This window comes from Carcharodon carcharias, chromosome 8 (assembly GCF_017639515.1).
Source record: "Carcharodon carcharias isolate sCarCar2 chromosome 8, sCarCar2.pri, whole genome shotgun sequence".
In the NCBI taxonomy this organism is placed as follows: domain Eukaryota; kingdom Metazoa; phylum Chordata; class Chondrichthyes; order Lamniformes; family Lamnidae; genus Carcharodon; species Carcharodon carcharias.
This window is the reverse complement of record NC_054474.1, coordinates 140,836,567-140,851,603: the sequence shown is the minus strand read 5'-3', so window position 1 is coordinate 140,851,603 and position 15,037 is coordinate 140,836,567. Positions and strand designations below refer to the sequence as shown.

The 15,037-nt window shown below is 40.8% G+C and overlaps 1 protein-coding gene across 2 annotated transcripts in view; it reads left to right on the top strand.

Moving 5' to 3' along the window:
* Nucleotides 1–15,037, top strand: part of LOC121280849 (protein Niban 2-like) — a 203,873-nt gene that overhangs the window by 94,297 nt on the left and 94,539 nt on the right. For both annotated transcript variants that reach the window (XM_041193136.1, XM_041193137.1), the window contains 2 exons: nt 6,889–7,017; nt 13,303–13,408. In XM_041193136.1, coding sequence (XP_041049070.1) covers nt 6,889–7,017; nt 13,303–13,408 — 235 coding nt within the window. The remainder of the gene's footprint in view (nt 1–6,888; nt 7,018–13,302; nt 13,409–15,037) is intronic.

The window sequence follows — 15,037 nt, the reverse complement described above, 5'->3', positions numbered from 1 at the left end:
CTATGGTATGAAAAGCTGGAGGCCCTCATGATTTGATATTCTTTGAAATTTGAGCAAAGAAGGATTCAATACTGAACCAGCCCATTGTATTCTGCATTGAGTTTCTTCCAGACCACAAAGGGACTGTTCAAGCCTGAAAACCCTAATGTTCTGCAATCAGTTCAGTGGAAAATATTAAATAGAAACTGGCCAAATGTTACACAGCTTCCAAATATGGTGCTGTTTGAAACATTGGCTTGCCTTGGGGGTGTCAAGATCCTACGTTGAGCTCTGGTTTTGGACCTGTAACTTGAGTAGAGACCAAGTCTTTTTCCTGAATGTCAGTCTACCTAAAATGGGCAGCAAGGTTTGCTCACCCCTACCCTGACCACCCTCACCTCCAAAAATTTCTGTAGGTACACTGAACTAATTCCAGATATTGTAAGATTTAAACCTTATGTGCAATACAGAAACTTGAGATTCTGTTTCCAAGTATTCCAATGGCTTTTCTCCCTCTCCCCTTGCATATTCTCCAACCAGCAATCTCTCTGTCAAACCTGAAGGTTTGCCTGAAATCTACAGCATTGTTGTATTGGGCTCTGTAATGTGGCCAAAAGCAAGACTTTTTCTAAGAACTGTTGATTTGGAAACCATGTTACTGAAATTGCTTTTCCACTGCATAGAGTAGACTTTACACTTTGTTTTACAGATGGGAATTAGGTGATGTGGCAGCTATTTCCCTGTCTCCTTCCTTGGGTTGAAGAATGACCTGAGGCCTGAAGTAAACATGATGGGAAGCAGGGGAGAAATCAACTTGCTTTTCCATTGTTCCCTCAGATGCACATTTGAGGGCTTCCCATGGACCCTTCTTTCAAGTAGTTTTTTTTTCCACATGGACAGGAAAATCATGGAGCTGTTTGGTCATGGGGAGTATCTTCACCATGTCTGATCTGTTACTAAGACATAATTTCCCCTTATGTGCAGTTTTCAGTAGGGAAGTGCTAGTTAATATCAGGATCAAGAAAATTGTCTATTTTCTTCCCTTTTTATCCAGTTCTCACATGGAGCCCAATTATTGTATTATTCTCCCTCCAGTCAGGCCAAAGTCAGATGTGGACCTGGGATTGTATCTACTTCGCATCTCTAGTGTTGCTCACCATGTTGAGCCTGGAAGTTGCCAAAATTTCTTTAACACATCCAGCCTTTTAGATTAACATTGTGTTCTGGAAGATTCCGATGTCTCCTAATTTAAATATGTCCTCCTCTGCCTTTTTCATACATTTGATTGCCCTAGGGCTGTTGTGGTTTTTTTAAAAAAGCTATCAATGGATATTCAGTGCCTTGGAGTGGGTGGTTGCTAATGACAGTTCTATAAAGAACAGTGCCAATCCTTTGAACTTATATTGGCTTAACTAATAATGCTGCAGGCATGTAACCTCGGACACAAATTTTTTTTCAATCGTGCTTTTGTGCTCTGACCTCATGACTATTCTTTTTATTCTAGATAAATTCCCCCACACTCGATAAACACTTGAGCAGTTGGAACACATGATTGAATCTTGACTCCTGAAGCTTAATTTTGGATGTAACTGTGGTCTGTCAACTTTTTCCACACAGTTTCATTTCTTCTCCTTGTGTCGGCATTGCTTACTTGTCCATGGATTGAGTTCTCAAATACATTGCCAAAGTGACCCATGTTAATCTGTAAGGCTCCACAGTGAATGCGGATAGGCTATTTAATCACCAGTGAAGTTGATGTGGGTCCCCACCGGAGGGTGCTTTATTAGCACCCTATCTGTCACACTAAACATTCACTCCCTCCACCACCAGCACAGTGGCAACAAAGTGTGCCATCTACAAAATACACTGTAGCAACTGTCCAAGACTCTTGTGTCAACACTTTCCAAGCCCATGGCCTCTACTGCCTGGAAGAACAAGGGCAACAGACACATGGGAACACCATCACCTGCGAGTTCCCCTCTGAGTCTCTCTCTCAATCTTTGAGCTATGTCACCCTTCCTCTGTTATTGCTGGGCCAACATCCTGGAATTCTTTACCAAAGAGCACTGTGGGTGTACCTTCACCACATGAACTGCAGCGCTTCAAGAAGGTGGCTCACCACTACCTTGTTTAGGGCAAATGGAGATTGGTAATAAATGCACACCTTGCCAGCCATATCCCATGAACAAATAAACAGAAAATTGTCCTTGAATGTGCATTCTCAATAAAAATCAGTGGCTAATTAGAAGTAGGAACCTTGTTCCATTGTTCCCTCTCCATAGGACAGGATCATTAGGGCAGGTGGACGGACCCCAATCACCAATGCGTAAAATGACGCAGGATGACATCGGGAGGAACTCCTGACGTCACCCCATGTCATTTCTATTTTCAGGTCGGCGGGGGCGCAGCCAAATCAGCTGCACACCTGTCAACGTCCTAGTGAGGTCATTGACAAAGTTATTAATCTCATTAATGGACCTGCCCGTCCAATCTTGGGGTTGGCGGGGCAGGCAGCGAGTCCTGGCAGCCTTCAGAAAAAGCATGAAACCTCATCCACAGGTGGGATGAGGTTTCGTGAGGGGTTATAAAAATTTAATAAATGTATGATTTAAAGTGATGGACATGTCCCAACTCACGTGATAGTGTCACATAAGGCGACATGTCAGGGAAATTGTTTTTGCACCTTTACCACTTTTTTAAATTTGGTGCCAATCTCCCTGAGACAACACTTAGCCTCAGGGAGATGAGTGCGCTCTCTCTTGCACATGCGCGAAAGAGCACACTCCCAGCTGATTACACTAGGGATGTAGGGTTCATATCCCTGAGGAAAAATATTGCTCAAAGAACCATAACTATATGTGGCATGATTTTGGCTTCAAATGTATCCAACCTTTGGAAGTTGGTAGATGCAAATGTTTGGACAATATCATTGGGAAACATATTTAAGGCAGCATTGATCTGTTCAGAGGGAATTCCACCCCCCCCCCCCCCCCCCCCCGCTCCACCACCACCCACCCGTACAGGAAGCGCATAGCGGGCCTTAATTGGCCCGCCCATGTAAAATGGCAGCGTGCCCCCAATTGGAGGCACGCCTGCCCGTTCCCGCACTCCTCCTTTCTCCACGCCCCCCTCCAGCAGGGGGAAATTTTTTCCCACAGTTCCAAGAGTGACGTGGCCAGTTGCTGTGGTATCATTGCCTGGTATCAGCAAACTCTGTACAGACTACAGGACTGGCAGAGAAGCCACGTCTGACTATTTGGTAGCTTAGTGTAGCATTTACTGGTATATCTCTTAAAAATGAAATTCTGAAAAGCAACAATCTTTGGTAAAATTAAATATGACCTAGTTCCTTAATGGTATAGACCAGTTAATGATAAAGAAATGAGTATAAACGAACCAAAATTTGGGGTTGGATTGCTGGGGTTCGGGTTGCATGTGGCCCACTATTTGTAGTTGTCTTTGAGCCCCCTCAAGATGTTGCTCCTCAAGACAGACTGAAATTATTTTCAAGGAACTAAGGTATTCTCAATGGGCAACTGGGGATATTTAGTTTTGGCCTCAATCTGACTGAGCAGTTTAACTGTTTGACTCATTAGTACCACACCACAGGAACTCTTTCTAAAATAGGAGCATGACAATAATTATGGCTCATCCAAGTTTGCAGTTTTGTGCAGGCACAAGACCACAGCTGTAGATTTGGGAAATGCAGAACCATCAGAACTTTGGAAAGCAAGAGGATGATTTGTTGGCATGAGCTGGGAAATGGATTAATGCCCAACAAGGAAGATTATTTTTAAACAAGTGCTTGTCTTCCTGTCTATGAGCTAATTTCATTGCATGATTTTTGGGTGGGGTTATTCAATAGAATGTTGAATGGTAGCAAGATGGCCCTTTCATTCTTTTTGGGGGTGGTGGATGAGAAGAGGAGGAGAAACTATTGGGATTAGCTTGTTTGAGCATCTTTATATAGCCAGATGTGAAGCGTGATTAAAGGACGCTGTGGTGAAGTTTGTGGCCCAAAACAACTGAGCTCAAGTAAGTTGTGCTGCACTGAAGAACATAACTCGGAAGAAAATAGTGTGGGAGGGCAGGAGAGAGGGATGAGAGCAAGGGAATAATTGTTGGAAAGTAATGAGCTGTTTTAGTAAAAGATTTCTATTGTATATATGCCAAGTCAGAAAATTCCCAACAGCTGAACATGATCTACAAAATAATCAAGAATTAAATTAAACAAGCAGCTTTCAAATAGCCATGAATATAGATAGGGTCACCACTTTATGATGGCAGACTAAGTTATATTCTCTCCTTTTATTACTCATGACTCCAGGATATTCACCAATGTTCTGGGGTTGTATTTAACAATTCGGAACCTTTCTTTCTCTTTTGGAAAGTGAAAACTAAAGGCTTTGCTAATGATCTGGAAATAAGTGGTTATACTGCAAATGCAGTAAGACTGCATTGTAAATTCAGCTGCAGAAATACCCAGAATATCCACTTTGTATTGCAAGGAACAGCAACAACTTTATTTATTTGGCACCTTTAACATAATGGACCATCTCAAGGTGCTTCACAGGAGCATTATAAAATTGTATGTCACCAAGCCACATAAGGAAATATTAGGTCAGATAACCAAAAGCTTGATCAGAGGTGGATTTTGAAGAGCCTCTTAAAAGAGGAAAGAGAGGTAGCAAGGTGTAGGAAGGATATTCCAGAGCTTGGGCCCTAAGCAAACAAAGGCACAGTCACATATCATCGATAAGTCAAGTTCACAGAACTGCATCTTTATTTTTTACAATGATGGGTCCAGAAATTTGTGAGTACTGAAGGTTGAAAGTTCACTTCCTAACTGTGATGGGGTTAGGTTACTTTTTGATTTTTGATGTTGCATTTTCCAAAATTGAGGTCACTGTGATTTTGCCTTTTGAAGCTTATTCTGGAAGGAATTGCCTTTGAACTTTTTAAAATAAAAGTACATGTACCAGGTCAAAATTAAACGAATTTTCGTATGACCAGAAAGTCGCACACAGTGAGTATGACACAGACCTACAGGAGGGCAACAGACAGTGGTGGTGTATAATTGCAACCCACACTGAAAACAAAATGAAAAGGAATTTTCATTTTACTTCAATTAAATGAGGTAAAGTTATACTTATGAACAAAGCAAGTTTTGAGCTTTTGGACCTGTTGCTTTTAGCGAGGATCAAGTAATCCTGCTAAGTGATGTTAGTCATCTGACTCGTGAAAGTCTAAAGCCTGCTATTGCAGTACTGTGCACAGTGGTGGGCATCTTTCACTGCCAAACCCCAGATCTAAACAGATCAGTGCTGCCTTAAATATGTTTCCCAATGATATTGTCCGAACATTTGCTTCTACCAACTTCCAAAGGTTGGATACATTTGAAGCCAAAATCATGCCACATATAGTCATGGTTCTTTGAGCAATATTTTTCCTCAGGGATATGAACCCTACATCCCTTGACCTATTGGCCACTAAATAGGATTGGTAGAGCTTGAGAGCCACTCCTCCTGCAACCTCCTGGTGATTTACATAACTTTAACGTCTTGTGCTCTTGTGCAATTCTTGCACATGCATGACCACTGTTCATGTCCAAGTGCAGTGTTTTATTGCAAATTTCTGACATGGGCGCAGCTCTGAAATCTATGTGCGCTATGAAATCTCATGGTATTCTCAGGTGTCCTTTAGAATGAATGACCATGGTGATTTTGGAAGGAAATGACTGGTTGGCATATATATGTATATATTGTATCTATATGATGTAGATTTTTAATCTTCCTTAAGCACAGATCTTTCCATGCAGTCTATTTGGTAAATACTCTGCTAGCATAGTTATTAACTTTCCATCTGCAGCCCTGTAGAGCTGACGGTGAAATTTAAGTTCTGAATTTACTAGAAATAGTCTGATACAAACTGTCAAGTTGTTTTTAAAAACGATATTCAAAGTCTTCAATTCTAAAATGTTCAATATTTTCAATCTTTAACATCTATTTTTATCATCAGGGTTCTATTTGAATTGAGTGTACGGGCAATCCTGTCCTGAATGTAGTCAATAAGTTTCAAGAAAATGAAACCACTATTACAAAAAAGAATGTGATGCATTTTGTGGAATTTGCGATCCATGTCATAACTAATCTTGGTACGTTCCATTAGAATCGTTGGGCAAGCCCCCTGCCCGCCATCGCCTAAAATGATATGGAGTGACATTGAGCGGGTGACCCAAAGTCACCCCGTGTCATTTACATTTTCAGGTTGGCGAATGCTGTGCACTTGCTGAACTGTCAACAGCCACTTAAGACCATTAATAAAGTAATTGAACTAATCAATGGACCTGCCCATCCAATCTTAAGGTTGGCTGGCAGGCAGGGAGCCCAGGTGGGCTCCTGAAAAAACATGAAAACTCATCTACAGGTGGGATGAGGTTTCATGAGGGTATTAAAATTTTTCTGAACTGTCTAAATAAAAGAAATTGACATGTCCCAGCTCATGACAGTGGCACATGAGTGGACATGTCAATTTTTTTTCCCTCATCTTTAATCAAACTTTCAAGCCTGAGCTGATCTCCCTGAGGCAGTACTTTGCCTCAGGGAGATCTGAGCGCGCTCCAGGCTCGGGGAGTCCCACCACCACCCGCCTGCACAGGAAGCACATGGCACTTCCTGGCGGATGTCACACTGGACTGGGCAGGTCTTAATTCGCCCACCCATGTAAAATGGCAGCGCGTCCCCAACCAGGGGTGCTGATCAGGAACCCACCCGCTCCTGCACAATGGGGGGAAGATCCTGCCCATTGACTACAAGTTCTGTTCAAAGCCATTTCGTTAATGATGAGCAAAAAAGTGGTTGACAGATTAACAAAGACTAATTCATCCTTTTTATCTTTTATTCCCTATAGGCCCCATTAAAGGATAAAGTTATCTTCTCCGGCAACCTCTACCAGTACATGGAAGTAAACAGAAAGTGGAAGAACAGATATTTTGTTGTACGTGATGACTACAATGTTGCATTTTATGATGGCAAAATGGTATGTTATTTATCACCCTACAAGAGCACTGGAGTGCCATATAGTGTACCACAGTTAAATTAATACAATGGGGAAGATTGCATAATGTAAATTTCTGTTTTTTTAAAAAAATCTCTGACTGGACCCGGTGCACATCTTAAATAATTTGTCAATGCTGATGAATACACATATTTTCAAAACTGTAATATGGCTGTAGACAATAGAGGGATGAAAATCGATTAGGCTTTTGTACCATGTCCTAGATGTTTATCATACTGTAGTCCCTCTCCTGTGGAGTTTACTCAGGAAATTAAGGCACAAAGATAGTCAGTACCGTAGACAGGAGAATAAAATTACATAGAAGCATTGATTAGTTGAGTGGGTAAAACCTTGGCAAATGGATTTCATCTTAGTAGATGAGTTTCAATGTGGGCAAGTGTGAGGCCACCCATTTTGGACCAAAAAGATAGATTCAAGTATATTTTCAAATGGTGAAAAGCTAAGGACAACAGAGGTCCAAAAATATTTAGGGGTCTATGTACATCAATCACTAAAATGTAGTAGTCAAGTACAAAATATAATCAAAAAGGCTAATAGAATGGTAGCCTCTATACCTAAAGGACTAGAATATAAAGGGGCAGAGATTTTGCTTTGTGTAGATCACACCTGAAGTAATGTGCAGTTCTAGCTATTGTATTTGTAGAATATGTTGGCCTTGGAGGGAGTGTAGCATAGATTCACAAGAATATTACCAGTGCTCCAAGGGTTAGATTACATAAATGAAGCTTGCGTTCCCTCAAACATAAAAAATTAAGGGATGATTTGGTTGGGATTTTTGGTATTTTGAAAGAAACTGATAGGGTAAATAGAGTGAAGCCTTTTTTGCTTATGTGTGCAGGACAACAGGCCATTACCTTGAGCCTGGCCATTCATGGGTGAATGGTTGACAGAGCTGGCTGGTAGAAGTGTGGAACACTCTCCCGTAGAAATGCAATAGAAGCCAGCTCAATTCATAAATTTAAATCTGAGAATGGTAGGTTTTTGTTAGCCAAGGGTATAAAGGGATGTGGAACCAAGGCAGCCAGATGGAATTAGAATGTAGGTCAACCATGATTTCGTTGAAGGTTGGAACATTATTGCCCATTCTTTTTATAGCTTTGCACTATGAGTTTACTTTAATTATTGTGAATGTTACAGGAGCCCATTCTGCATTATTTAAATATATCACAGTCTGGAAAATTAAACAGATTCTTCTGTGGCAATTTTTTGGGAGTGTCTATGCTCCTGAAAAGAACCCATATTAAATGCAATAATTTGAGATGACTAATTGCCTTGGATAAATAGTTGAACCCCACCCTTGGCAAACTAGTTTTTTTTTGAGTTTCATGAACTGATAAATACTCATCATATGAGACAGCCTGAACCTGAGTTTGAAAGTTTCCATCACAGTGATGGGTAACCTAGGCAACTGATGCGGCCCTCTTTCATCTCTGGGAGAAAAGATTGAAATTGGACATGCGCATGAATAAGTATTCGCCAGGCATGCCGATTGAAGTGCTTTGGACACAGAGGGCATGCACAGCTCTCTCAGTCAATGTTGTGTGCAATCAGCATGCACCTTACTTCACGTGCCCTTGCTTTGCATGCATATCGCTTTAGTAATAATGGTGGAAAAGAAACCTGTGGATGGAAACCAGCGGAATCTGGTAACCTGGATAATGGTCAACAAAATGTTTCACAACGCTGATCGGCCACTTGTGGGCCATTGGTTGCCCACCCTTGTTTCATAGTGGGATAAAGAGACGGTCTGATGATTTATAACAAGTCATCTTTCACATCACAAGTCAAGTGCAATCAAAATCTTGCTGATGCACAGAAAGATGTGGGGGCAACCAACAGACCTCCAATTCAGCATGTGCATTGTTTGAAGCATTGTATGCACCAGCATTGATTTATTTTCTGCAGCTTCTGCTGTTGTCAGTGAGTCCTTTCCACTTGGCAAAACGGGCTCGAAGGGCTGAATTTTCCATTGCTGTTTCTCTCTTCCTTGACCCTGCGAGATAAAAATTTCAGAATGTTAATCACAAAATACCATCATGATTTTTTTTTTAACAAACTGCATATCACGTGGCATTTTGATTTACTTCAGCAGCGCTCGAGCCATAAATTGCAACACCTTAGACTTGTATTCAATGTAAGTGAAGCTGCCATGGTGGGATTTGAACACTGGATGACGAGACCAGTAACAAGACTGCTAGGCCTGTACCCCCAACATCGTTTTATACAGCAGGTGTTGGAAATTATGATGTAACTTCCACTATTCTTCCAACCCTCAGAGCAGCCAGAGCTGTCTTCTGATGTTTCCGTTGTAATCCTTTTGTCGGAACACATTTCTGCACCTGGGGTGTTCTTGTGCCTCAGCAGCCTACAATGTATTTTAAAATGCAACCTGCTTTCAAACACACTTATTTCAAAGGTCCTGAACCTTTTGCCTCAGCGCATCCCAAATTTTTTGCCACTGTGACCCCATTTCAAGGCTTGAAAATTGCCATCTCCCCCCAGGAGGAACTATGAGGGTGGCAGGGAGACGGGGGTGTGTGGTGACAGGGCAAAGTGTTTAATCTTCAGGGATTTTTAAAAGTCTACCTTTTTCACTGGCCTTTTTTTTGGAGCAGTAATCAGGCCTCAAAGATTGGTCAATTAGGCCACGCCCACCATTTAAAAAGAAGAGGATTTAAAGGGGCATTGCAGCTGTTAATATTCAGTTGGAGCTCCATGGTAACCACTGCTGCTCTGGAACTCTCAACCCCAGAATCTCATCTTGTGCCCTGGGGTGCAGCCCACATTTTGGGAAGCCCTGTTTTACCCATTTCCTTCCCCTATCTTGCTGCTTCTTCCTTGGCTGGAAATTTCATGCTTTTCACTGTCTTCTCTATCTATTTTAACTTTCTTTTTGTTCCAATTAATATATCTCCATTGCCTCACCCTCGATGTGCCATCCAAGTAGTCCCTGGTTTTCTGTTGAGCAGTCTGCAGTTCATTGATAAAAGCAAAAAAGATCAAAGCAAAAAACTGCGGATGCTGGAAATCCAAAACGAAAATAAAAATACCTGGATAAACACAGGTCTGGCAGCATCTGCGGAGAGGAACACAGTTAACATTTCGAGTTAACATTAACGATGCTGCCAGACCTGCTGAGTTTCTCCAGGTATTTTTATTTTTGTTCTGCAGTTCATTGAGCCTGTTTACTTCCTCTCTGTGACTTTGAGTGTTTATTATCCTCCTCTTTCATTCCTGCCCCCTTTCTCTCGCTGTACAGAAGGCCTTCACCATCTTTCCCTTTTACTTCTGTGGGAGGAATTAGCAGACAAAACATTATTTTTTAAAATTTTTTTCTTGTAGTGGTTGATGAATTTGCTGTATTTCCAACATTGCTTGTTTTTATGTCAGACTGCTATGCATGTTTTCTTTCAAATTGGTGATTACTTCAGATTTTGGAGTCACAAAGGCTAGACAGTGTATCCAAATATTTCCCCCCCTCTCCCCACACCTTGACAATTGGGCATCATCAAAGTATGTAGGTTTCATTTTTTTTTCATAATAATTACCTTAAACTTGTCATTCAGTTGATGGATGTTTAACTCATGAAACTGCCCAAAAATGTGAACTTTGCAGCTTTATCTACCAAGATGAGAAGTGATCAATAACTCTATCTGCAGCTGGTAGGCAATTCACCTGGGGAAAAAAAAATACTTTTTCTGAAAAATTTACTGTTCACCCATTCATTGCTGGAACTCTTACAATAACCTCCCATTCTTGCACACAGATCTGAGCACTGGAGAAGTAGTAAATCAATCATTTAATTAAATAACTTTAAAATTAAGTTCTGTTTGACACTTGTTGCAGTTTCACTATCTGTGGCCTTGGAGATACTTGTAGCAGGGCAGGTTCTTAACAAGAGAAATGTTTTTTGCGTTAAAAAAGCAGTTTTCTTGCTAAAGTGAATATGGACATGACCCTAAATATGCTGCAGGGTTATTAATGATGCGGCAACTAGAGGCATAACAAAACTATAATTCCTTTAATGGCTGAAATGTAAGGATATGGAACTGAGTAGCAAGAAAAACTGTTTCTAGAAGTATTACCTATTTCCTTTTGTCATCTGGCATTCCTTTCCCTACTCTAGCTCCTCCCCCAAGTAGCGTTTTGACTCTGTCATCTTGTGGGACTCATCTTTGCCATATGTGTAAATTGACAATCATCTTTACTTGATAAATCATCTCTGTGCTTGTGTGGATTCCATGTATTCTGATTTTGCTGTAACTGAATTTTTTGCATGAGTAGTATAAATTTTAGGTGGGGTGGGTGTTTGTACATAAAAGGTTAACATCCTTTCTCAAGGGCGCAGGGGAAACTGTGCCTTGGGTTAGTTGGAACCTAAGTCTGTGAAGAAAAGCCAATGTTATTATAATCAATTCCTTCTCTTTGCTGCTTCTCTGAAATACTTGCATTTTGCTTGGTTATGGTTGAGCAGTTGTTTTGAGACCTTGCCACCCCACAGATTTTGCAGTTCCTGACCACTTCAGTGGCCCAGAGTGACCAGTAAATAGAATCATGTCGCAGATTACCCATGATGCATCTTTTTGGCCACAACATGCCTTTTTATCCAGTGTCTCTTTCAGTTGACAGTACATTTTTTTAAGAAGTAAATTAAATGCCCACGGTTTGAAATAGATTGGAGGGAATATGGAACCAATAAACATTATAGCTCCCAGATGAGATGAAAGATTAGCATATTACATAATATAATGGCATGTTGTCTCACAATTTTTGCCTTAAATATGCAGGAAGCAGCTTCCTCATGCTTTTAAGCCCATAGTTTTTGTTCACGTGGTAAGAGTGCTATGTGCTTTTTTGGGGGTGAGCAGATGATAGATTTCATATCTGTTGACCATGAAGTGGAAAATCTAGCCTAAACAGCTGGTGTCCCAGCCTTTTACTTCCTATTTAATGTGAGGAAATCTTCAGTTTTTAGAAATGTTAATAATGAAGCAGGAGAAAGGAGCTTTGTGCATTGTGCATGAAGAATAATCTTGGGTTGCTGCCACCAGGCATGTGATAGGACTTTTCATGTTCATTCGTTCTCTATATGCCACAGATAATCTGAAGCCATCAATGTTCTTGTGGAATGTTATCATTGCATGTCTCTTTAACAAATGTCATCCCATCCTTCATGAAATGCTCCTGTTCCAGCACCTCCCTGTGCCACCATTCAAGTTCCATTCCTCCTGCCATTATCACTGATCTCACCCAATGCTGAGGCTAAGGGGCATTCCACTTGCAGTGTTGCTTTGTTCTATTTCACTAGCAACATGCAGAAATTAAATATTGTTGGGTTCAATATTGGCATACAATGCAGGAAACCTTTCCTGTCACACTAATATATCAAACCTCTAGTCTACCAGTTAAACTGACTTCATATCATGCGAATCCAGTGAAGGATGTGCGAAAAGATTAAAAACCACTTGTCTCTCTAAAAGAGAAACATGCATTTCCTCCAACTATTCCTTGTTGGGCTCAACTGATAATTGGTTTGTGCTGTGTGACAGAAATATTTTAATGTCTGCCATAGCTCCCCGTCAGAAGCACCATGACCTAAGGGGGGTGGGGTGATTGGCTGGATTTTTTTTCCTCTCTGCATATTGTGGCCCTTTAGGTGTTGCATATTAACATTAAACTTAATCTTCCTGTTAATTTGTACAAAGGTTACTAATAATCAGTAGATCTTGGTGACAGATTTAAGATGCAAACGCTAGTAAGACAATTGTGCTAATAACTTCTTTCTCGGGCCAGAAAGTTCAAACTAGACCAACTAGTGAATGACAAACATGTGAAAAGAAACCAGTAGCCTGGGTTTTCATGGTTGGGTGGGGGAGGGTGGTGTGGAAGGTTGAGGGGATGCAGGGCTGCATTTGATTTAGGACTCTGGTTGGATTAGATTTTTAGAAGGCTAATTTAGTCATTGAGTTTTTGGTGCTGGTTGGAGTTCACAGTGGAACATGTATCCCAGCAAGACTTTCATGGTAAGCCTCCCAGGACTCAGCGGAGAAGCTAAAAGAGGAAGTAATGGATTGATTCTTACTTTCCTGTTCTCTTGAAGTCAACCTTGCTTTGTAAATCACCTATTGTGGGTTTTTAACTACTTAGGTGTAGTGTCAATATTTTTAGTGTATTTGAATTTAAAAAGTGGTTAAAATAAATGACTTGGGACAACTAACATTTTGCAAATCAAACTTCTCTTTGCAGGCCTTTGACAGAGGAGCCAGCCCAAAGGGAGTAATTAATTGTGCAGGCTACAAGGTATTGAAGTCAATGGATCGATATCTGGAACTGATTAACAACAGTATGCCAGGTAAACACCACCATATTTATGTAAATTATGGGAAGAGAGAGGAGCATGTAACAATTTAAGGTAAAGGCAGAGATGTTGGGGAAAAAATATGAACTTGCGAACTAGGAGCAGGAATAAGCCACTCGGCCCTTCAAGCCTGCTTCACCGTTCAATAAGATCATGGCTGATCTGATTGTAACCTCCTGCCTACCACCGATAGCCTTTCACTCCCTTGTTAATCAAGAATCGATCTAGCTCTGCCTTAAGAATATTCAAAGCCCCTACTTCTACTGCCTTTTGAGAAAGAGAGTTCCAAAGACTCAAGGCCCTCAGACATTTGCTCCTCATTTCTGTCTTAAATGGGTGACCCCTTATTTTCAAATTGTGACCCCTAGTTCAAGATCTCCTCACAAGAGGAAACATTCTCTCCACATCCATTCTGTCAAGGCCCCTCAGGACCTTTAAAGGTTTCAACCAAGTCACCTCTTACTCTTCTAAACCCCAATGGATACAAACCTGACCTGTCCAACCTTTCCTCATAAGACAACCTGCCCATTCCAGGTATTAGCCTAGTAAACCTTTTCTGAACTGCTAATGCATTTAAATCTTAAATAAGGAGACCAATACTGCGTACAGTATTCCAGATATGGTCTCACCATTGCCCTGTACAACAGGGGTATAAATGATAACATTCCATTAGCTTTCCTAATTACTTGCTGTACCTGCATACTATCCTTTTGTGATTCATGCACTAGGGCATCCAGATTCCTCTGAATCTGAACTCTGAAAGTTCTGATTATTTAGATATTATGCTTTTTTAAACTCTTCCTGCCAAACTGGACAAATTCATTCTTGCCCACATTATACTCCATTTGCCAGGTCTCCTAGCATAGAAAATCAGCTGCATATCCTGAGGTAAACATTGGTCAAATCTTAATATTTGGGAGATAGGGAAAGAAATTCAAAATGAGAGCTTGACTTAACGATCCAAGACACCACCTGAATTTCCTCGATTCACGTTTGTCTGGATTCTTATTAAACAGATTCCATCATGTAATACATATGCCTCACCTGTTTTTTAATATTCTGATCACTTGTGAGTTTCAAAATAAGCATCTGTGTTGATTTCTGCATTGTTGTCAATGAGTTAGATATGTCTGCTTTGCATAAGTGAGGAAAACCATTAATTACAGCAGGGGTCATATCTCATTCCTGCTGCTAGAACTGGAGGAGATAGTTGGCCAGAAATGAACAGTGGGAGCAAATGAATACTTTAGCATTTTCCTTGATTATTCATTTAGCCCAGGGAATGTTTATGCAGAATTTTCCCTCATTGTAAAGCCTGAAGGGGGTGATGTGTATGGGGTCTCTGGATGGTGCAATTTTGCTGAGTAAATTGACCTCTTTGAGCTTTTCTTTGGTATGCAATTGGAACAGTTTAGGGCATTTAATCTAGTTCAATTTATGAATAGGTAAGATTCAGTGTTGGAGCCATTAAAGTGAAGTGTGAAGGCTTTGAGGAGAGTTGTTGTGATATAGTTTCAACTACTTATTTTAGATTATGGTCTAAAAGTCGTTCATGTGATCTACTGGACTGGTTTTGATTGCCTAGGGGGGTCGGAGGAGAACGTTTTCAAGTATTTATTTCCC